Below are 22611 nucleotides of genomic sequence, written 5' to 3' on the forward strand. Positions count from 1 at the left end.
ACACATCGGTGTAATAGACTTAGTATTTGCATACCTATGTCGTGGAGATTTTTATTTTCATTTGATATTAGCTGATTGTAATTTCACAAGTGACGTATGTCTCATCGTTGCTTTCGGTATGTTTTCTCTTTACTTTGAAGTGTTTCATTCTGGTCAAAGGATGGATAGTCTTCCTTGAAAAAGAAAGGATTGCCGCTGGCCTGCTCAATTCCAAAGGCTCTCAAGTTGTAATTTTCAGTGAACAATACTTAATAAATTACCAGTTTGTCCCACCGCTTTTGAAATTTTAAGTAAAGGGATAAGTAATATCCATTTCTTTTTTAATTGATGGTTTCATGACTTATTGAGGTCCTCGCAATATTAAATCAATGCTTTGATGTTCGGTGGCCATAGGCATATAATTCCTTGCAGTCGCTGCTCGCTTGGATCGCGAAAGGGTTTATAGATTCTGGACTAGTGCCCACTCCCCTAAGAATTCCCTTGCATCAAAAATCTTTGTCAGCTACGTGCTTCTGCAATTTTATTTTGTTGCCTGAAATTGCTCCCGTCCTCTTCTTTTCAAGTTTTCGAACTCATCTGCATTATGGACCGAGCATGTCCGCATTGCGAGAATGTTTCAAAGACAACGCTGAGCACTTCTTGGCGAGATTAAGAGTCAATTTAAATTTCTGTTTTTAATTAAATATCCCTTTTGATCTTACTATAGACTACATTTTGTGAATCGAAATGTTATATTTGAATTATATCACTCACCTGGGCTTAGTAAGCTTACTTAGCAGGCCACTAAGCTAAATTTAAGTTTTATCCCGGCTACGCTGATTACGTGCACAAATTAAGTTCATCTTAAGAGTTAGTTAGAGAGGGCGCCCTATTAATGCCCATAACCACTGTTCTTTTTGTGGGCCTCCTTTGATGAAGCCCTTAAACACAGTTTTGCCTTGTGGACTTCTTTTTCCACAGCATTAAAAATCCCAAAATGCTGAATTTTAGTAACCTTTTAAGATTGCTTGCTGCCTTAGTTTTTTTACAAAATTTTCGCTTTTGATTCGTTCCCTCAAAACCTGTTTAGCCCACTTGTAAACGACTGTGGAGTGCTTTTCTCATTGCTTGATGTTTTTCTGCAACTTTAATGCTTGCCTATATGAAATAAATATTGTATAAATAGATTCTAATACATATATTCATATAAATAAAATAATATCCCTTTAATATATTCATTTAAATAAACGCCTTGAATATCTTCATTCTCAGGACAACTACACGGCTCTTCACATCGCGGTGGAATCGGCAAAACCGGCTGTTGTGGAGACGTTGCTAGGATACGGCGCTGAGGTGCACGTCAGGGGTAAGATCAGCCATTCTCATTCATTTTTTATTCACGTTTATATTTCCTCATTTTCTAATCCTAATTATTCTAATGATCTCAATTATAAGGTATCCACCGCGGGTATCATTAATGTTGACATTGTTTTAGCTGTTTTCTTTTCTAATCCATATAAGCCTCAGTGGTGAGTGTGCAGTTCAGCTGTTTAATTAATATCATTATCTCATTTTCTCTCTGACAAATGGATGCTTGGTCATTCAATTACTAAAAAATTCGATCCCTTTGGCCAATGCTTCGAGAGTTTACTTGTGCGTCGTTGGTCTCAACAAGCATTTAACAGCGGCACTACATGGAAAGTCTAAACTCACAGTAGCGATTCAGGATACTTGAGGATATTTTGAAGTATTTATAGAGGCAAATAAGACGTAATGAGCATTTTTTTTGATATTCTGATATGGTTTATAGATTTTCATGAAGAAATAGTTTGATGACTCCTTTATGAAAGCTTTTATATCGCTTTGATTACGTTTCTGCCATATTTATCCTGTTTACGATCGACCCTTTCTTTGCGATGGGCTACACTTATTCTGTATTCGGCGCACGATCTTAACTCATTTCTCTTAATATTACCAAATTCGCCTATTTTTCTTTTAACTGCGCAACTTGTCATCATGTATGTAATTCTAAACCTTACTTGTTGACGCAACATATTCTTAATGTTTTAACATGCCGACACTGACGTGCTTTGATTTTCTTTAAACTGATTCCCCGGCCAGCATTGATGAAAATGTAACGCCTATTCCTTATTGTGAAATATGCCTGCGATGGAAAGGATGCCTTCTATGATGCCTATAATTTGCCTACAATGGAATTCGCTTCAAGTTTGGAATGGATTCATATCGTAAAACGGGGGTCTACTGTATTTAATCCAATTTATTATTATGATTTAATCCTACCATGATTCCGAATTCGCTATATTAATAAAATCCATAACGTGGATGATTCATCATAATTTTGCTCCGAATTCACTGATTTCGTGAAGCATCGCTCCGTCGCTGCTGCTTCTTTTCTCTCTCTATCTCTCTCTCTCTCATCTCCGCCGTTCTCTCGACCCTTCGCTCGTAACTTCTCTTCTCGATGCTTTCTCACGCGCGTCTCCACCGCCACAGGTGCACGGGGGGGGGGGGGGGGGGGGGACTGCCGAAAGCCAGGACTCGCATTTGGGAGAGCGCGTCAAGGACCAGACATTCCCCATGAAATAGCACACGCTGCGTATGTATCAGAGAACATCCATTGCATTAGCGTCGCCAAGTGTCCCCCACGTGTTGATTTCGGCCTCTATATTTCTCTCGTGAAATGCTCGAAATGAAAAAAATATATTAGGGTGTGCTTGAGAAAAAATGTTGCTTTAATGCGATTCGGTATCGACTCGGTTTCGTCGCTGAGATTCTTAATCAGTGGAGGATGTTTGTACGAATTATTGGATGCCTCAAGTGTTGATTTTAATGATCAATAAGTTAGTTCTTGGTTGGTTAAAGGTTCCCCTGGTTCTTGTGCCAACGCTTTCCCACCGATGCCGGAGGGCTCCTCAGGTTTGAGTGGCCCGTCTGTGCATCACAGCGAAGGTTTCTATGAGTTCCGGATGGTGGAGTAAATTTTGGGAATGGTTGGGCTTATTCCTTCCTTTTGAGCATTCTTTTCTTTCATAACTTGAAAGCATGCGTTGCTCATATTCTGTTAACAATTAAACTTCACTTCCTGGATGGGGGCAACCCAATCTAGAAGGGGAATAGAACCCACGACCTTCGGTTTGGCAGGCAGAGTCTTCAACCCGATGCAACCGAGGCCGGCAGAAAGTAAAATGGCAGTTACCTATTGCACGTAATAGTCGTGAATGTATTGGTGGCTTCCTCCCTCGCAGTGACTCACGCGGTCACCGTCTTTACAGTCGCACTTCATTTGTGAATGATATCCTTGGTTGCTCATTCTCAGGCGGTAAGCTGAAGGAGACTCCCCTGCACATAGCGGCTCGCGTGAGCAATGGCGACCGGTGCGCGCTCATGCTGCTCAAGTCGGGCGCAGACTCCAACATCAGCACGGAGGACGGACGCACGCCCGTGCACGTGGCGGCCAAGCACGGGAACCTCGACACGCTCATCCTGCTCATGGAGGATGGAGGAGATCCACTCTACAAGTCAAACGTGAGTACTTTGCGGCATGCAGCCATGAACCGCGTATGATGTAACAGCGCAGCCAGGGGCCGTATAAATAATCAGATACATAATATGGGGTCTTCTGACTGCTTAATATTCATTTTCCTGCCTATTATTGCGTTCATGCTGTTGTGTGCCATTCTGTCTTCACGGAAAAGTATTCCTTTTTGTGAATGCTTCGGGGAAAGAGCATTAATTCCCGTTGAAACATCATCTCAATGTTATAGCTTGGCGAAAAGAGGTAATTACCTAAACCGTATCGTAATTATTCATCCCAAAAATATTTAACTGACATGAAATCTCCGCATTGTAGGTAGATTATTAGTTACCATTTAAAACGAGATATAGAGTATAAGAGTTATTCCACTCTCCTCTAATCATATGAATAAATGACTCGGCTTGATTTCTGATAGTCGTTCATTGAGATAGAGTACAGCTGATAAATTTAAGGAGAACGTGGAACTTGAAAATTGCGAAGAGTAAAATGCCAGTCGCCTCATGAATCACCTTTGGAGTACGCACCACCTTTGCCCGCGAATTCGTGCACCCAAATTGCCCCCCACTCTTCGATTTCAATATTTCTTGCGTTTTAAAGTTTACCCTGCCTCCCGAAGAAAACAGCGAAAAAATCTTTCTTTAACGCTGCTTATCGATGCGATTATTTTTCATATCCGATTGACTCTTGATTGATTGACTCTCGACTCATTTTCCTCTTGCGTCAAATTGCGTTAGTTTTTTATTTAAATACTTCTGGATTCAACCGTTTTTTTCCCTTTGCAGATCGGCGAGACTCCTCTTCACCTGGCGTGCCGCGGTTGTCACGCAGACGTGGTCCAGCACCTGTTGACGTTCGTCTCGGACCGCAAAGGACCCGAGGTACTCAAGGCGTACGTGAACGCCGTGGACAGGGAAGGGCACAGCGCGCTGCACTGCATAGGGCAAGTGGCCAAGCCCGAGGTGAACCCCAGTCGACCGTTGGAGGACAAGGAGGTGGTCAAGTTGCTGTACGGCGCGGGAGTCGATCACTCGCTCTTCACCAAATCCGTGAGTTTTCAACCTTCTCTATCTGTCCCCCACAACAGTGGCATCTAATCTGGAGAACCAGTGCACACTGGAGTACTATGGGAATTTATGTCTCCCTGGAAAAACTCGGGGATTTTGCGGAGTGTTCTGAATAGATCGCTTACTAACTCAACACTTCGGACACTTTCGATTCACCCAATGAAAGCCAAAAACTAAAATGGTATTTATTAGATTGTTTTACAACTTTCCCTGAAATCTAAATCCCTTAAACGGAGGCTTCTCTTCCTAAAAATTTCTGTCAAAAGAATCTTCTATTATGATAGTTGCCTGATTGATTTTCGTCACTTATTCGCATCAATAATATTTGAAACGTGTTATCTGAACTAATCAGTCGTTCCAGTGCCAAGGATCTGAGTTATTTTATGGTGTTAAATTCGCTCTCTTATAATCGGGCATTAAAGGTGGATGTCTTTTCGGGGATGAGACCGTATTACAATTGGTAAATATCAGGATAGTGTGATATTGCTGTACTGTTTTTTTCCTCATGAAGTAAGAAATAAGGTCAAGTCTCATAAAATAATTATTTATAAATTCAGAACAGGAATTTCGGGGTATTCTTATTGTTATTCTTTGGATACTCTGCAAGGGTTTCATCGGGTTAGGTCAAGGGAGCCCATTTTGTTCACGTATTCCATACCCCATATGCTCTAAAGTGTGGCGTTGCCTCAAATATTTTCGGCTAAATTTCGTTTAGGGTATGTATGAATTTATACGGGAGTTTCACCTAATTTCAGAGGGTAGCCCCAAAGATTTTTGAGAAGGGGGGATCACCCCTGGATATGGCCATGATGGAAGGGATAGAATGTACAATGTGCCTTCTTCATGGTAGGACTCCTTGTTATGGTCAGTCTAACAGTTCTCATGATCATTGAAGCGTACTCCGTAAGTAATCGTTGACGAAACACGGAGGCTCTCTATCGTCTCATAAACTCTCTCATGGAAGGGTTTCTGAAATTTAATGTCGTCAGAGCTCACTCCTAACCAATAGCCTTGATCGCTTCGTTCCTTCTCTATATTGAGAGAAATATGAACAAACCTTAACGTCTAATGACATCACTTAATTTCCTGAGGCGGGCAAATTAAGTCAATTTTTTTATTTACGAGGAATAGCAGGATGTGAAAAGATTTTTGTGATGATATCCAATTTCTCTCGATTGTATGAAGTAAACTATAACTTTTGGCCATAATGAGTCACCCAGTAACAAGCGTCTTTAATTTAAAATTATCATCTAGTATTGATCTTTAAATTCCATGCAGACCCTGGAGACGGCCTTCCACTACTGCTCCCTGGTGGGCAACAACGACGCTTTGGAGGAACTGCTGGCCGGCCTCACCTCCACGGAGTCGCAGAAGGCCATCAACAAGCAGAACAACATCGGTTGGACGCCGCTGCTCATCGCCGCGAACAAGGGACACCTGGACATCTGCAACACGCTGCTCAAGGCGCACGCTCGTGTGGACGTGTTCGACAACGAGGGCCGATCCGCGCTCCACCTTGCGTCCGAGCGCGGATTCCTCGAAGTGTGCGACGCCCTGCTCACCCACAAGGCCTTCATCAACTCAAAGTCACGCATTGGACTCACGGCTCTGCACATGGCCGCCACCTACGGATTCACGCATCTCGTGCGGTTCCTCATCCAAGACCACAACGCTGTCATCGATATCCTCACGCTCGTGAGTACTCATTTGTCATCCATTTTCACTTCTTGCGCGCAACCCGTGAGGCGGTTCTTTGCTCTGCTTCCATAGATGTCTAGACGTGATTTGCATTTCCTCTAAACACAGTTTAGTTCTCGCGAAACCTTATGACGTTGTGCAATTGGCAATTTTTAGAGGTTCTATTGACTAAAAACGTGTTGCCATGTGTGAAAGCGCATCCATGACAGAATAGATTTTGCGTCTTTTGTTGCTGACTTTGAAATATGTCATATGCCTCGAACAAATTTCTATGTCTGCAGAGCTGTCAGCTGCCGTGGTTCATTGGATCTATGTTGGAAGATTATGGTATTACGTTCAAGACTCAAGTGAGTCAGCTAGCTGTAGGTATAAGGCTCTCCGTTATGAATCTACGAACACCTAAGCAATTTACTTTCCTTTATACGCAGTACAGCCGTCCCAAAATCTAATTTCTTTCATTGTTGATGATTTGGACATTTGAAGAGTGCTGTCTCCCTATCGCAGTGAGCTGTCTCTACAATGGAGGGATGAGCAAAAAGGCCAACTGCTCAGTGCTCCACGACCAATCGAATTACTCAATGTGGCCAGGAATTCCTTTTCCATGTTTATGTTGACCATTCTGCCGAAATTGAATTCAATTTCTTGTCCTTCCTGTCCCCATTTCCACAGATTTTCAACCTCAGTTCTGCGCGTCGGAACAGCATTAGAGGTAAGCCTTCGCGAGGAATTATAGTTCGTTGTTTCCATTTTAGCTTCGGAAAAACCGTGTGATCGCGCGTAAAATTCGCCACGTTCACTCATTGGTGAAATTGCAACGACTTGGTCGTTTAAATTTATTTTTTTGAATTAGTTTCTCTACAATATTTTGTCCTCACTCTGAATCGCCTTCTCGAAGGCGAGATCCAGTTCAAACGGATCGGGATGTTTCCTCGTATCTGCATCGCGTCCTCTCTGCATATGCACTTCGTTCAATCTTCAGTGGCGCTGATCAACTTCCGTACTTCGATAGTTTACCGCGGACACTTGAGAAGTTTCGGTTACGCGTGGTATGAAGCAAAGATTTCTCATGGTGGAAGAGAAATACGATCCAGCATGCAGCGGAGCCCATAAATCTGGAACCAAAGGTACAAAATGATTCATTGGGTTTAAATAATAGAGGCACACGTCCTCCGTTTGAAGTGCAGTATCCCACTGAAAACTATCGTCATGGCATCTTAACAGAAAAATTCGCTCGTCGTATTTAAGACTAGCGTGTAAATATAAGCCATTTCAGCAACACATCTATAGACTCAAACAAATCTATGATTCTGAGATATATTTTGGCTTTTGTCTTACATTTACAGTCGAGTAGAAGATGATTTGTTTGATTCTGTCACAGTTTCTGATGATGATTTGTGGCGAATCGAAAATTTCTTTAATTCGTTATTATTTTGAATTAAAAGGAGTCGTTTAGGCTAGGATATTTTTCCCTCAGCATTCTTTTTTTGTTATTTTACTTTTTTTTCCTCTAAAATTAGGCCAATCTCATAATATTATAAAATTTCGATCCGATGGTTTTTATTTCACGAATTCTTTAAAAGAAGAATTATTAAATAATATGTTAAAGTATTTATATCACTTCTCATCTACCTGATATTGTATTGGAATTTTAATGCAGTCTCAGTTTGAAGTGAATAAATTTTATGTCATTCAGCAAAATAAAACGTAAATTATCTTTTAGTATTGCAAATTCAGAATGAGCGAGCTACTTTCTCAATTCGTTTTTCAAGTTCCTCTGCATTAAATTTTTACTGCAATTATTTATTAACTGTTTGCGAAACTTTATTTGTTTCCTATCATTTACTAATTGAAATTAATAATAATTACACCGAGTGTATTCATTATGAATTTAGATATTGAAAAGCCTAATGAGACCATTAACTGCACTCACCTGATTTATTTTCGACCGTAAGAATTACATCAAATTTCAGTTTAAGGAATGTCTCGTGTGTCAGCTGCCGTGGATCTCTGCCCTTCCTCACGATGAGTTATTTTTTTTTAAGCACTGAGGGGAATCGTACATCGTGGGTATAAGACAACGCACCGCGGATTCGCTCTTTTTGCTTTCACGACGGAATTAAATTTCCTGCGCGCGGTAGAAGAGGCCCTTCGCTCAGGGAAGTAATAATGGCTCCCTCATTTGAGGCCCTGGACTCAGTTGTCGCGGAAACGAGAAAGAACTCACCGCCGCGTAATTGCTATTGTTGCACCGAATAACGAGCGCCCTCTTTGACGTCATTCCCTCCCCTCCCCCTCTTATTTGCCTGCCTCACTCTGTCCTCACTCTGACATAGCTAGTGGCCCATAATTAATTTCTCCCTTCTGAATTCCTCTCGAAATTAAAGAGCTCATCGATGGCGCTACGGGAGGAGCAGCGTTTATGATTATTAAAAAAGAAATCATTTCCCTTCTCCGTTGGAGGAAGAACACTTAATTGTAGGAGTTTGGAAATATGATTACATGCGGATAAACGTGTGCGATGCACGTCAGGGATTTAATTCTCCGCATTGCATTCAATTGGGTTTTGATGGAGCCGCGCGGGTTTTAATATGCTCGCGTGCATCACATGTTTCAGGGTCGTTGGGATTTCGAAGGTGGGGAGGGGAGGGAGGGCGCCGGGCGATGCCACTAGGGTTCAGGGTGCAAGGGTTATAGGGCAGCGGAGGGGTAGGGCGAAGGAGGGAGAGAGATTTAACATAGTGCAAAGGGATACACTTCTTGATGAGGGTTTGTGGGGATATTTCTGTTTTCTCCCTTTCAAATATTGTTTATGCATAAATGAAATAACCGTGTATAATGGGTAATCAGAATAATCAGAGAAAAGTCATTAGGGCATTTGAATTGGGATAGGGAAATCAAGGTATCTTGTCCATGGCCTTCGGTAAAATTTATATCATGATGCAGAGGTAGAGTACCGCTGTGCTTCTGCTTGCTAAATGGCTTGGTTTTGGTGCCCTTCATTTGCTGATTCAACTTAAGTTAACTAGTTAATTTTGAGGTACTTGAAAATAAATACGTCTTAAAATGCTTGTGAACGTATTTTTAAAAATTTTTGCGCGTAATAAACTCTTACAATTCAAAATAGTTCTGTGATACTTGAAAGGAGAGGGTAAAAAATTGATGAATCGAAGAATTTTGCTATGGAACAACGATGGAAACTTAGAACTGTTTAAGTCTAGGATTCTTGTAACAATACCTGGCTGAATAAAAAATGAATTGTTGGATAAAACTCTTGATGACAAATGCCGACTTTAAACGTGGTTGCAAACAATTTTTAATGTGCATTTAAATGACCCTCGGAGTAATTTTCGATGGTAAAATGTAATTTTTGATGATTTATAAGGTGCCTGGATTTCCGAACATCTGAGAAATCTCTTGGTCCGCCACGTACTCGTCTGCGGTGGTCGAGAGGAACGGAAAGTCTTTAAGGCGCTGTTAGGAAATCTTGAGAAGTTGGTGACCCAGTTGCTCGTTCTGTCCCTCTCCCCGGGGACGAATGGCGAACGCAAAAGAGGAAAACTCTGCCGCATCCGACTCGCACTCAAAGAGTTCTTCTCAAAGCGAAAATGTCCCACTTGAGGAGAGTACCTATTTTAATTATGGTTTTCCAGCGTTTCTACCCGGAATTTCCTTCACTTAATTCGACCCTGATTGTACGTATTACGGGTATTTTAGCCTTCAATAGTGGTGTACTTGTCCTGTAGTCATCTGTATTGTTTTGATGGATTCATGATGGAGTGAACACCGCCTGCGTGCACGAGTACGTTAGTTTCATTGCCATTTTCAAGAGCAGTTATAGCCTATTTAACATTTGCGAAAACGAAAACCTAGCTAGAAAACCCTTAAGGTAATGTAAACGTAGAGACATCATAGAAACGCGTAGGTTCAGTGGGTAAATCGTCTGACCGTCTACCGTATGACATGAAAATAAACCTCAATATTGCAAAGTTTATCAAGATCGGGAAGGAAGAAGGCGACATAACTATCATAGTGAAAGGTCGGGGGCTATATCTAGTTGAATATTTCCAATACCTTGGTTGCCTGATAAATATAGATGGAAACTCCGCTCAGGAAATCATGAGTAGTACATAGAAAGGAAAACTTTGAAAAAACAAAATCTTTATTAACTGACAAAAAATACCTATCACCCTAAGGGATTTCCCAAATTCTTCGTGTGGGGTGTAGTCCTCTATGAATCGGAGATTTGAACGTTTAGGGAAAAGGAAGTGATTAATCTGGAAAGTTTTGAAATGTGTTTATGATGATAAGAGAGAGGTGGATAGAGAGGGTGAGGAACGAGCAAGTTTCGGAAAGAAATCTACATCTACATAATACCCCGCAAGCCGCCTAAAAAGCGTGTGGCAGGGGGTGTTAGGACACCAGCCGTTTACAGCAAAAAAAAAATTAAATGCTCAAACGAAGTTGGGACTAGCGTTTATTAAAGTCCTTTATGGTTCGGGGGAAAAACGAATTCGCATATCTATCCGTTCGGCAAAACATCTCTCTTAATTTATCACTTCTATCGGACCTGGAAATATAGTGTGGCTCTAATATTATGTTCTCTGTGTCGCTCTTAAAGATATCCATTCTCAATTGTTCAAGCAATCTAAGTCTAGCGCGCAGCCTCCGAGATGACGAGCAAAGATCAATCACGGCAGCCAGAAGAAGGAGAAAAGCAAACTGGTTGGGACGTGTTATGAAGCATCACTGTCTCTTCAGTGCAATAATGGAAGGAGAAGTGAAAGGAAAACTAAAGATTCGAAGAAGAGAATTTGATGTGTCGACGAATTTGAGGGAAACGGGAGTTAGCGAGAGATGAAAATGTGGGAGCAAAATAAAAAAGTTTGGAGGGATTCGGCTGCATCCTGGTTCAATACAGATATACATTGATGATGACATACTGACGGGTACTGGGTTAGGGCTTTGGGAAACATCATTAAATATGCTCGAAGTAGCCCAAGAGACGAATTCCCACCCCTTCTGCCTTCTCTGAATTTCACATCCTGTTTCAGTCCTAGTCCGAGGTGAGCTTTACTCTCACCCATGCAACCCTATCTTTGATATCAAAGTAAATGAGTTTAGAAAGCACCTGTATTCCCACAGTGACCTTGGCTGAAATATCGCCCACAATCCCCTCCTCTGACGTCACTCTTGTCCTCCGATCCATTTCTCATGTCGCCCCATGCTTTTCAGTCAACTCCATCCTCTCCCTTGTATCTTCTTCATTTTCTCCCTTTGTGTGAGACTCACTATATTCCTCCTCTCTCCCTCTTATTTCGCCTCCAATGTTCCCACCGCGTGGGCGGGCGGTGTCCTTGCAAAGGGTTGGGAATATGGGTCACCAGTGCGATTGCGGTACTCCCGAATTTGCCGATGCCACCTCTCCAGGACGCCCTCTTTAATCCTCGGAACAGCGAGTCACCTTAAGCCCTTCTCGATGTTTAGATGTCCCCTGGGCACGTGATTTTCAAGTTTTTTTTTTGGCGGAGTAGCATCAATGAGAAAAATAGTAAACACTCTCGTCATTCGTCTTCGCATCAAAAGAGTCCCTGCCCGTGGCCATCTCCAATTTTTATGGGGATAGAGACGTGCACTCCTAATTCGTCAGAAAAACATTTATATATTGTTTTTCTAAACATAAATCTGATTATTTTCAAATATCTCTTTTCTCTTTGCCAACCTTTCGTATTTCTTTTTTATATTTCCCTATGTTATCTGATAGAGCCGGAAATGTTTGCCAAAATTATTGACTGTTTACCCGAATAATCACATTAAGCAATTACGTTTAATTTGGGCTCAATTGCCGTTTTAACCCTACAATATTCTTAGTAGTAAATATGCTATTCTATAAATTACTTCTCTAAAAGTAGTAAAAAATGCAATGTTTTTTCTACCTTCCTGTGCTTGCTTCATTTTTCAAACGCCTGTCTTCACTTTGTCGATGGGAAACTGCATTGTCAATAAATACCTGTGTATTGAATGAATCTGAATTTTTGTTGATTTAGAACATGCTGCAATGAAATGATTATGCGGATCTGATATTAAAGAAAGGCGCAAGGGTTCGACCAAGGGTCGGAAGATTTTAAGACGGGGAAGTGATTAGGGGTATTTGTGAGATGTATCCACCGAGCAGGAAGGTGATAAATTACCTTTTGTGCCTCTTTTCACCCGAAGAGCAAAGATTAGCGAAGCGGAAATGAGAGGAAATTAAAAAACGATAAGGGGGCATTGGATTTGGCGAGAGCGATGAATCGCCTCTTTTGAATATCACAGGTGCGTTTTAAATTACTCTCTTCTTTGAGGTTGAAAAGTTTGGTTTTCATTTGCAGTTAATCAATAGCATTAAGGTACTTAGATGATTAATTGCATTACAGGAAATTGCCCGCATTGATGTAAACTCCCTAGGTTGTCTACGTGTTATCTCAGAGTAATCAAGGCCGCTGCGGCGCATTTATTACTTTGAAGTATTGGGCAATGTTTTTCATACAAATCTTTACTAAATGTTATACATTTATGTACACATAATATGCATAAACGCAGATATAAAATTGTAAACTCTTATGAAGTTTTTTATTTTTTAGATGCGTTAAATTTAATTAACATTATCGAAGTCATGTTAATCAGATTGCAATGCTTAGGAGATTACTTTTTGTTGAGACATATTTGATTAATTGTAATTGCGCTGTTAGTGAAATACTTAACGGCTGAAAATTAATCTATGCACAGGAAAGATGGGATGTTTTATTAGTCTAATCATGAAGTGTGTATGAGGTTTAATGAGGAAAATTGAAGATGCTGTTCTCGGTCCAGAGTATACATAGCAGTCCCTTCCAAATAGTCGCTACAGTTTAAAATTAATCCCGACTTTCCAATAATTAATTATTCAATTCCATTCAAAATTTCGTACATTTTCTTTGCACTATCACTTTATCATAATCTTTATCTAAGAAATAAAGATTTACATGCATTTCCATATAAACCTTTATCTGCTTAGGACTTTTTCTAGGAGCGCATAATATGTAATACATAAAAATTTTATTGCATAATACGTCAATGTGCAATCTAGTGTGTGATACGAATCTGTGTAATTTATACCATGACTTATTCAAAAACAAGTACTAGATAATCGTTACATCATATGCTGACATTTAAATACATAGTGTTTTTAAATAATCGAGAATGCATCTTATTAAGGTGAGCGAATTACTCAAGTAGATAGTATATTAACTCTGTCAGCACTGACACTTTTCAATATGGAAACAATTTAATATTTATATTAGGACTTCGATTTAACTTAAAGTTACATCCATTTATTTAGCAAATATACCTATTAGTCACTTTAAATTAGATATTCAACAATTTAGCTCCATATGCCTTGTATGATTAATTCACATTCGATATTTAATCACTTTCCTTTGCTCAAAGGAACGGCTATTATTGGTGTTTTTCCTAATGGCTATGACTTAATCAATTATTATAATTAGTATAATTAGAATCTTGTGAGTGGTATATGTGTTAACGAACTTTATTAGTCTACAACATGAATTATTTTCGGAATACCAAAGATGGAAGGTCCAACCCACCAACATTAATTTGGATGGGCGAGTGCTTTGTCGACAGGCTAAAAGTGTGCGACGCATATTGGATGGCGATGCCTCCGTACAAAATAACGGAATTCACTCCTGAGTAGAGAAGGAGGAGGGAGCCTTCGCATTCAATCTGTGGGTTCGTTACTCAGGGGACGTGGGAAACGGCGTCCTTGGGGTCAGATCGGGTGCACGCCGTTGAGGAGTATGATGCTGAAAGACGACGATGAAGATGATGTGTTGGTTGGAATAGGTCCTGTCAGTCTCAAGGGCAAGTTGGATGGGTGTCAGATCTCTCATCTTTTCTGGGTGAGCAGAGATTTCGCTTTGGCCATGAATTCGTTTTCCTCCCTCGCTCGAAGCGAGACGCGAAGCAAGAAGCTTCGTGACGCGTTGGGCGTCCAGATTCTGTATTATCTGTTGAAAATCTGTGGATCACCATCTTATTGTAAATAAAAAAATAATGGACATTATTTTACACCCCACAATATTAACGTGTAAAATTTGCATATGCCAGGGGCCGTTATAAAGAACGAAGAAATAACCGTGGTGAGATGTTCCCGTGGATGATGAGAATGGCTAACGAGTTCAGACGTATCCTGACGCTATGCAACCAAATCAACACGTGATAGCGCAATCCCTTTACTCTTAGAGCACCGAAAGTTAACGCTTTAGCATCTTTTGCGAGTGTTCGCCTATGCACTCATTTCATTACTTTGGATGACAGCGAGGTTCTTCTGTATATTTTTCTTGACTTGAAATTGACCCGGAATGAATTCTTTAGAGCTATTTCATTCGGAAATTCCCATTGGCATTTTACATTGATTAAATTGTCTCCTTTTTGTCAGTGTCGTACCTTCTGCCTCATTATTTAATCCCTCCTGCGCTTCCAGATGGCATCAACCCTCTTTGGGTTGTTTTTTTTTTGCTGTTTCTACCCCTATCGGCCTATTTTCTCGTCTTTTTTTCCGCTTTTACGTTTCGCCCTCTCATCAAAGCGATTTCAAATTGACTTCCCGACGAGGTCTCCCGTCAAACATTCAAAAAGGCCTTCCTCCAAACATTGCTCAACTTTTTCTCTTTCTACTCTCATTCCTTTCAGTGCTTTTTGTCCGTTGTATTTGTTATTCCGTTTGGACGACAAATATTTATTGATGGATCACTAACTTTGGTTATTATGATTTGAAACTAAACAATTAATCAGACGAGAATCGATTAAAAGTTTTCTATAGCTCCTAACATTTGCACGAATATATTGAATAATAATTTGAGGGTAAATTTTGAGAATGTAGGATTTTAGTCTCAGGAATGGTTGGAATTTGTACTAATGGTCAATTTCACTTCTGAATGTCTGAATTTTAATGAAAAATATTGAATCAAAATGAAACGAAATCACTATCATTATTTTATGATCTTTGTAGAATTTTTTCCTATTTTGATAATAGATTAATCTTTTTTTGAACTTCAGAAGTGATTTGTCTAGTAAATCTAAAAATGTACATTCGAAACTCATAGCTTAGTCAAATATGTCCCTAAATCTTATTTGATTTCATGGCTCCTATATTCTATTTAAATTAATTTAATGGCCATTAATGCTTGCATTTCTTATTATTTTTTGTCAAGGAGGTGAAATATTTCTGTTCTTCATTAATTATAACGAAGGCATCCAAGAACAAAAATTATGATGTTTATATTTTTGCTGAATTTTGGTGCGATATGTGGTCTAGCATCATTCCTTCTTTCAAGATCGTATTCATAGCTAAGTAAGTGTACTTTGCAGTAGTCTAAAACTAAGTGAACAATCTGTGGCTATCGAATTTTCTTGTATAAATAACCTCGCAGATCGCAGAAGGAAATGGATGTATGAGGAATAATAATGGCTGGAGTTGAAAGTTTTCATCTAAATATTTAATGATCCATCACCTCCTCGTGAAATTCATTTGAGCTTGATTTTTCGTCCCCGGAATCGGCCTCTCGTTTGTTTTATCTTTTGCGCCATTTTCCTCCTCTGAATTTTGGTTCGCCGGAATACTAATTTGAGCTCTAATGACTGAACTAAAATATCTGTTTTCGGGAGAGAAAGAAATGAATTGGGAGAACCGGATATTTGGTTCGAATTCACTTCCTCTCTTTTGATATCAAAATTAAACGCGATATTTTTTGTCGTTCTCAATTCGTGGGCGTGTTTTCTAAAGGTCTTTTTTCGGAAGCTGTGGATTGATTATCATTTTAGAAGAAACATTGAGTACCTTTTTGATAGGAATACCTTAAAAATTAACTGTGGCTAATGGAGCTATCAGGAGGCCTGTAATTTTTACAGTCAGGTTAAGATTTGTCCATAATCATTACAGCTTGGTATTTTTATTGAATTTCATGCGGCATGATCTTTATGGATTTTATGTAAAACCCATCCAGTCTCTCATTCAACCGACTAATCATTGTACTATTAGTTCAATTATGGTTGTTGTATTTGCTAATTGGTTCTTCATTTCAATTAAGGAGATGGACGCGGACGTATCAAGAAAAACTAATTTTAATTGACCACCTTCATGTTCATAAGACAACGTACAACTGGTGCAAAAAAAGAAAAACGTCATTCATACGTAACAAAAGAAAAAAAGAAGGTCTAAATAATTGACAATTTAACAAAGATAAGACCCTGTGATTTATACAAACAATTCAATATAACAGCAATGGTTTTAATGTCAAGGCGTTATAACTCACCGGATGAAAGGATTGTGTGCCTCCTGACCAGAATTTAGGCATGATTGAATGTGACTGCCAGTCAAATCCATCATGAGAGAGTATCAAATTATTCGAAATGAGAAAAATTAAATTTGTGTTTTATTTTCTGGTTCTTTCCACTCGGCTGGTTTTTAGTTTCTAGTTTTCTCTCTTCGTCCACCATACCCATGAATTCCTCCTCCTTTAATCTTCTCCGTACAAGTAACATCTCTGATTTTCTCCAGAACCCCAAAGCCACCAGCTTTTCTCCTCCATTTTCCTCAGTGCCCACATTTCTGCGATACGTGCCTCGTGCTCGTGCCTAGATATCAGACAATTCTTTTCGTGGAACTTCACTGGCATATTCTACCAAATTTTTTATCCTCGAACAGTGAATTTTACCAGATCTTATTTTTTTCACTGCAGAAAGTTAGTATTACGATTAGATATATTTTTGCTCACTTTGTCTTGGTCCCATTACTTTGCCAATAAATTTGAATTGCAATAGTAAAATAGGTGAGTTTTTTTCAATTTAGAGTCACATTTAAAATATATGCTGATTTCTGATTGTCGCACTGCTTTTAAAAAAGTCAGATAAAGGTACTTTTTTCTCAATCGGTGAAATTCTCTTCCAAAATACCCGTAACAGCATTAACACATACCGTAACGTAACGGAGTCTGCGTTAATATCTTGCTCCTATTCGCCGAGTGGAAAAGAGATAATGAGTTTTATTTTCTTTACTCCTGCACTGGCTCAAGGGTTGGCTTTCATACCGGCAGGCGTCTCTCATTCTCCCGCCCGTTTCACTCTCGAGGCAGATATTGAAGACATTCCTGCTCACACGAAGTGAACAAGAGTCTGAATGGGGACTTCCACATTTTTCCCTCGTTTTGCTCGGGCGAATCTGCTTTCGCTCGCATTCGCTCCTCTCTCTCTCTCTGTCTCTCTCACTCACACACACACACTCACGGCAGAGAGGGATAGAAAGAGAATACCTATACACACACCCCACTCCTTTGTTCCACGCCCGACTCGTCTCCATGGTAACGGCCTCAGCGCAATATATATATCGTTGAGGGGTGTTCTGATGTCGTCACGCGCGCCGGAATGGATTTCCGTAGCATCCACCCCCATATCTTAAGGGATGGCGTTCGCTGCTTCTCACTACCCTCATTCTCATTATAAGGGCCGGCATTTCGGTCGCTCTTAAAGGGGAGTCTTTTTAAGGGCTGCATTATCAGGCAATTACCGATTACAACCATCCAGAAGTGAAAAATTATTAATTGGCCGCGCATTATAGGCTTATCTGAATATTGATAAACGAGAGATTATTTATTGATTACCTATGGCCTATGTGTTATCTCTTCGTTTTGTTCCAAAATTCTGCTTAGGGCCCAAAAGCTCTGCTAAAGATCCTTGTTTTACAGTAATGAATGGACATTTGACACAAAATACTAACAGTTGTGCCATTCTACGGAATTTATTGTGAGAGCTGTCTTGCCACCTCGGAGATAATTTCCAGACAATCTATGCAGTTTTGACATTGAATGATCATTTTTTAAGTTCCAGTGAACAAAGTCAACTTCCCTTGGGTGTAGTCAGAACCGTGTGCTAATCCAGTCATCGTGCTGTAATATTGAGATTTATATGCAAATCTCTTCCATCACTACCTATCTTTAGCTAATTCCTTCATTTCCCTCGAATTTTTTTTTTCTTCTTTCTTTATCTGTAACTTGTACTAGTCTCTCGACCTTCTTCGTAAGACCTTTTCTCCAGTAATGTCCTCCATTATAGTTCGCGCGTAATAGCAATATAATTTATATCGTGGCATATATCCACCCTCTGGGCTCTTCCCTGGCGTATATTGTTGCTCTTTTCAGTTCACCCTCTTCCACCATTCCACCCCTAAACTTCGTTTCTCACCCTCTCCGTCCATTCGATCTGAAGCATTCGCCCCCATCACCACGTTGTGCGCTATCAGACACCTTTGCTTCATCCGCGCAGTTGGGAACGCAACAATGCAGGCCAGTGATGAATTTTGCGATGCAGGTACTATCACAAATAAGGTATGATTCTGTAATCTACGATGTATTTGTCAAATAAAAGCTATTTTTTATCATTTTGGCGTGAGACAAACCTGCCTACCTTTAGACGTCTGCGCACTTCATTAGTGCCTGAATCCAGGTCTAATTATTTCCACTTTTTCTCCGAACTTTTCTTTTCCTCCATCCGTTTTCTTCCTCTTTCACTTCTTCTTTCATTCCACTCTCTCCTTGACTTATTTTCACCTTATACGAAGTCTAAAAGGTCTCTTCTCCTCATGTATTGCTCCCAAGGAATCGATCAAATGTATGTCTCCTCTCTCTCTCTCTATCTATCTCTCTCCTTCTATGAGTTCCTCTGGTCAATAAGGAGAACTTTTGCATTCCTGTCTAAGTTATCTGTCTGCATTCCCCTTCGCTATCAAACTGACGCCTTCCCACTGAATTTTTCACGTACCATGATATAAAGGACAATTCGGGTATAGGATCTGCTGAGGCTGAATCAATCGTGTTTTGGGTAAAATAAATGATGATAAATCGATAGCTTACTGATTGTATTTATTTTAAGGTAAAACCTCCATTAAGGAGGTCACGTATGTATAAAAATATGCCCCTTTATTGTATGCACACCTCACCATTGAGACAGTTGAGTTGGTCACAACAGAAACCCAGATTACTGACATCACATCGTTTGGATTATCACCTGAAGATCCCATTCGCGGCATGATTTCGATTGAGCCAACTGTTTGAATTGAGCCAATTGTTTGCGTCGCACGAATCATGGGGAAAGTGACGTTAATAATCCAGGACAAGGTCCTCATGAAAATGCTTTGATTAAAAAAAATCATTTTCCCTAGAAACGCATCTACTCCATCTTAGGTTTATCCCCCTCCCTCTCTCTTCCAAACACACTTCCGCCGAGCGACGTTGATCTTCGGCCAACTTTCGGCGATGATTTTTGCGGGACCGTGTGGCATGTAACACAGGATCACGCTTCTACGGTCCATAGCTATTGGTATTTACCGTCCCAGTTGTCTACAGACTAAGTAATTTATGAGGAATAGCTACTTTTGTTGCGAACTAATCTAGAAAATTATTTTGGAAGCGCAGGGGGGTGGTTTGAACTGGATTATGGGTAAAAAGGAGTATTGAAAAACTGATTTTCAGAACGATTCGAACACCACGGGTGGGAAATTCAATTATTTTTTTGAACAATTGCCTTTTAACTATCAAATCAATGATTTTAGTTATGCGTTACGGAAACGATCATTTATCTAAGGGCGATAATACTAAATTTTTTGAATGCTTGAAAGCAAATTATGCCAATAGCACAAAAAATATAAGCTGCAGAAAAATATATTTAAAATAATATTTATGAATTGTGCATTTCTGATTGATGAATTTTAAAAATCCCCTCTGATCTTTAAGATCCAAATTTGCGATTTATGCTATTTTATCATTCACATTTGATGTGTTTCCATACATTCAATGAGCGTTGGTACGTCCGATTTTTTCATTTTTTCAGATACCAACGTGCTTCGCTTCTGATTACCTTTGTGTCTTCATCAGGCGTTTTAGTGAGTCCTCAGATTGTAATAAATTGCTTTACCTCTCATGATCTTAATCGAATGAGGCGATTACAATCTTAGTGACTGTCTTTGAAGGGAAATTTTATCATGAGATTCGAGGGCCTAAAATCTTCTATTCATCGTCAGTTTTCCTCCTGATTACTCCAGTGTCATCCGTTAAACTAAATATTATAGATAGGAAATTAACTTTCCTCTTCGGCAAATTTCTGTCAACTTAAATGAATCCATTCAATCCGATATTTTAGTCTTTTCAACAACACGATAAAGTTAATGGTGTTTTATCTGAATTTTTATAATCCGTTTAAAAAAATACATTTATTGTCATTTATTGGGAAGTTGTGGGGCTCTGGGAAACACAAACTATTTACTTTAATGCCAATTTCATCCCCTGAATTCCATTATAGAAAGAAACTGCTTCATGATGCCGAGTGTTTTTCACAAATCTTTCTTTTTGAGTGACTAAAAATGAGGGACCAACTGCAAAAATTTTCGAATTCAACAGTTGCAAGTTTCCTTCTTCTCGGGATAATATTTGACGATTGATGGGTAATGGCGAATAATTTATGGGTACTTCATCTCGAAACTTTCACCTTTATGGGAATAATAGGACCGTATTTTTTGGTTTGTATGTAGTAGTCGGCGGCATCCTCTGGTTTATGCCAATAGTAGGGCTATAAATTTGTCATGAAATGTTACACTGTATTTATTTCATGTCATGGGGTTTTTACCAAGTGTGCTGTATTATTTGTATTTTGAATTCATACTAAGCATTTGAAGAATTTATTCTCATTCCTAATCGAGGCGTTTTTCGTGCGTGTGAAATCATTCATCATAATCTCTACCCCAAGTAAATAAAGTAATCTTATCCACATGTAATTATAATCCGCAACTTGTTAGTGAACTCTTCTTGGGTTATCCACCGGTTGGTATTCAGACCCCTGATGGTCCAGGTGGCTGAGTCAGCAGCCGAAACGTTGAGAGAATTAGACCTGCGATTTTGGAGGAAGAAAGAGAGGATTTAACCAGCATGACACGCAGGGAAAGCACAATTTGGTCATTTGTCCGCTGGCTTTGCATCTCTCGCCATTTCCAGTTGCGAGACGAATGTTGTTCATCTCAGACGGCATGCCATGGCATGGCTCGCGGGGAAGGATTCTCATATTCCGCGGGGAGAAAAAAAATCATTTGAATAGGATTTGGTGTTCGCGGCCATTTTTCCATTCCGCTGAGACCGCCTCTGCCGTCCGATAGACTTGTCTCTCTCTTTTCCCCCTCCCCCTCCCTCCCCTCCCCCTCCCTCCCCCCCCACCTCCGCCGCCGCGCCCCCTCCCCCTCTGACACTTGTGGCACTCTCTCTTTCTCTCTCTCTCGCCACCTTCAGCGGTTGTCTCAATATTCGGATATCTCGACGTGTGCCCCTCAGACAGGGTCTCAGGCACACAGGGGTCGGAGGGAGGTAACCCCCCCCCCCCCAATGGCGATATATGCCACTCCAGTCTGCCTTGCAAATCATTCAATCCCGTGGAGCACCGCTGCTGTATCCATGGAGATGCACTAGATCCCATCCCTTATTGCATTACCTCGTCTCCTCTCCATATCCTCCACAATAATTTCACGCAGCGTGCGTCTGCTTGCTGCATATATGCGTCTTTTTTATAAAACAGTCACCGAAGTGATAGCAGTATAGGTCTACCAAAATCCAAAATTAATGGTCCCCGAGTATCACTGGACCACGTGCCATTTATCTGTGACAATAGATTTTATCTCTTTTCTATCCATTTTGTTGTTCGGAGTGCCATTAGAATTTTCGTGAAGTCTTTAGTTCTGATTTATTTAAATAGCAATCAAGGCATATCCACCATAACTTGTTTTTCTGTCAGTTGAGACCAAATTTTCTTATTGAGCGTTACATCCCTATTCATAAGAGTAATTCCAGTTTCCACTATCGCTCTCATTATCGGCTGAAGCCGCATGTGGATTCAACATGACTCAGGGTGAAATTGTGAAAGAAAGCGATTTCCAGCTTCGATGCATTCCTGATTAAATTTTAATTCGTGAATTCTGGTGATAGGCGACATCTCCGTTAAAATATTTGGTATCTGCATTTAAAACTTTGATTTTTACATTATATAGCAAAGACAATAAATACCGAGTGCGAATTCGCAGAATATTTTCATTTACCTTTTGCCACCGAAAACTTACCTTTGACTACACAACTATTTCTCTTGTTTCCATTAATTGTGCATCAATATTGTACTGAATAAGATATGAGGTCCAATATCCCTACAGGTTTTACAAGATTTTCTCGCTCCTCTACTTCATTTTAACTCTAA

General features: G+C 40.0%; 1 protein-coding gene across 1 annotated transcript in view; it reads left to right on the forward strand.

Annotated features, from left to right (window-relative positions):
• Positions 1-1252: 1252 nt before the first annotated feature.
• LOC124158246 (ankyrin-3) overlaps positions 1253-22611 on the forward strand; it is a 191510-nt gene continuing 170151 nt past the window's right edge. The window contains exons 1-4 of the mRNA XM_046533437.1: positions 1253-1345; positions 3317-3525; positions 4318-4581; positions 5878-6294. Of these exons, the coding sequence (XP_046389393.1) occupies positions 3385-3525; positions 4318-4581; positions 5878-6294 (822 nt within the window). The 5' untranslated portion in view covers positions 1253-1345; positions 3317-3384. The remainder of the gene's footprint in view (positions 1346-3316; positions 3526-4317; positions 4582-5877; positions 6295-22611) is intronic.

Source organism: Ischnura elegans, chromosome 4, assembly GCF_921293095.1.
Source record: "Ischnura elegans chromosome 4, ioIscEleg1.1, whole genome shotgun sequence".
Lineage (NCBI taxonomy): Eukaryota > Metazoa > Arthropoda > Insecta > Odonata > Coenagrionidae > Ischnura > Ischnura elegans.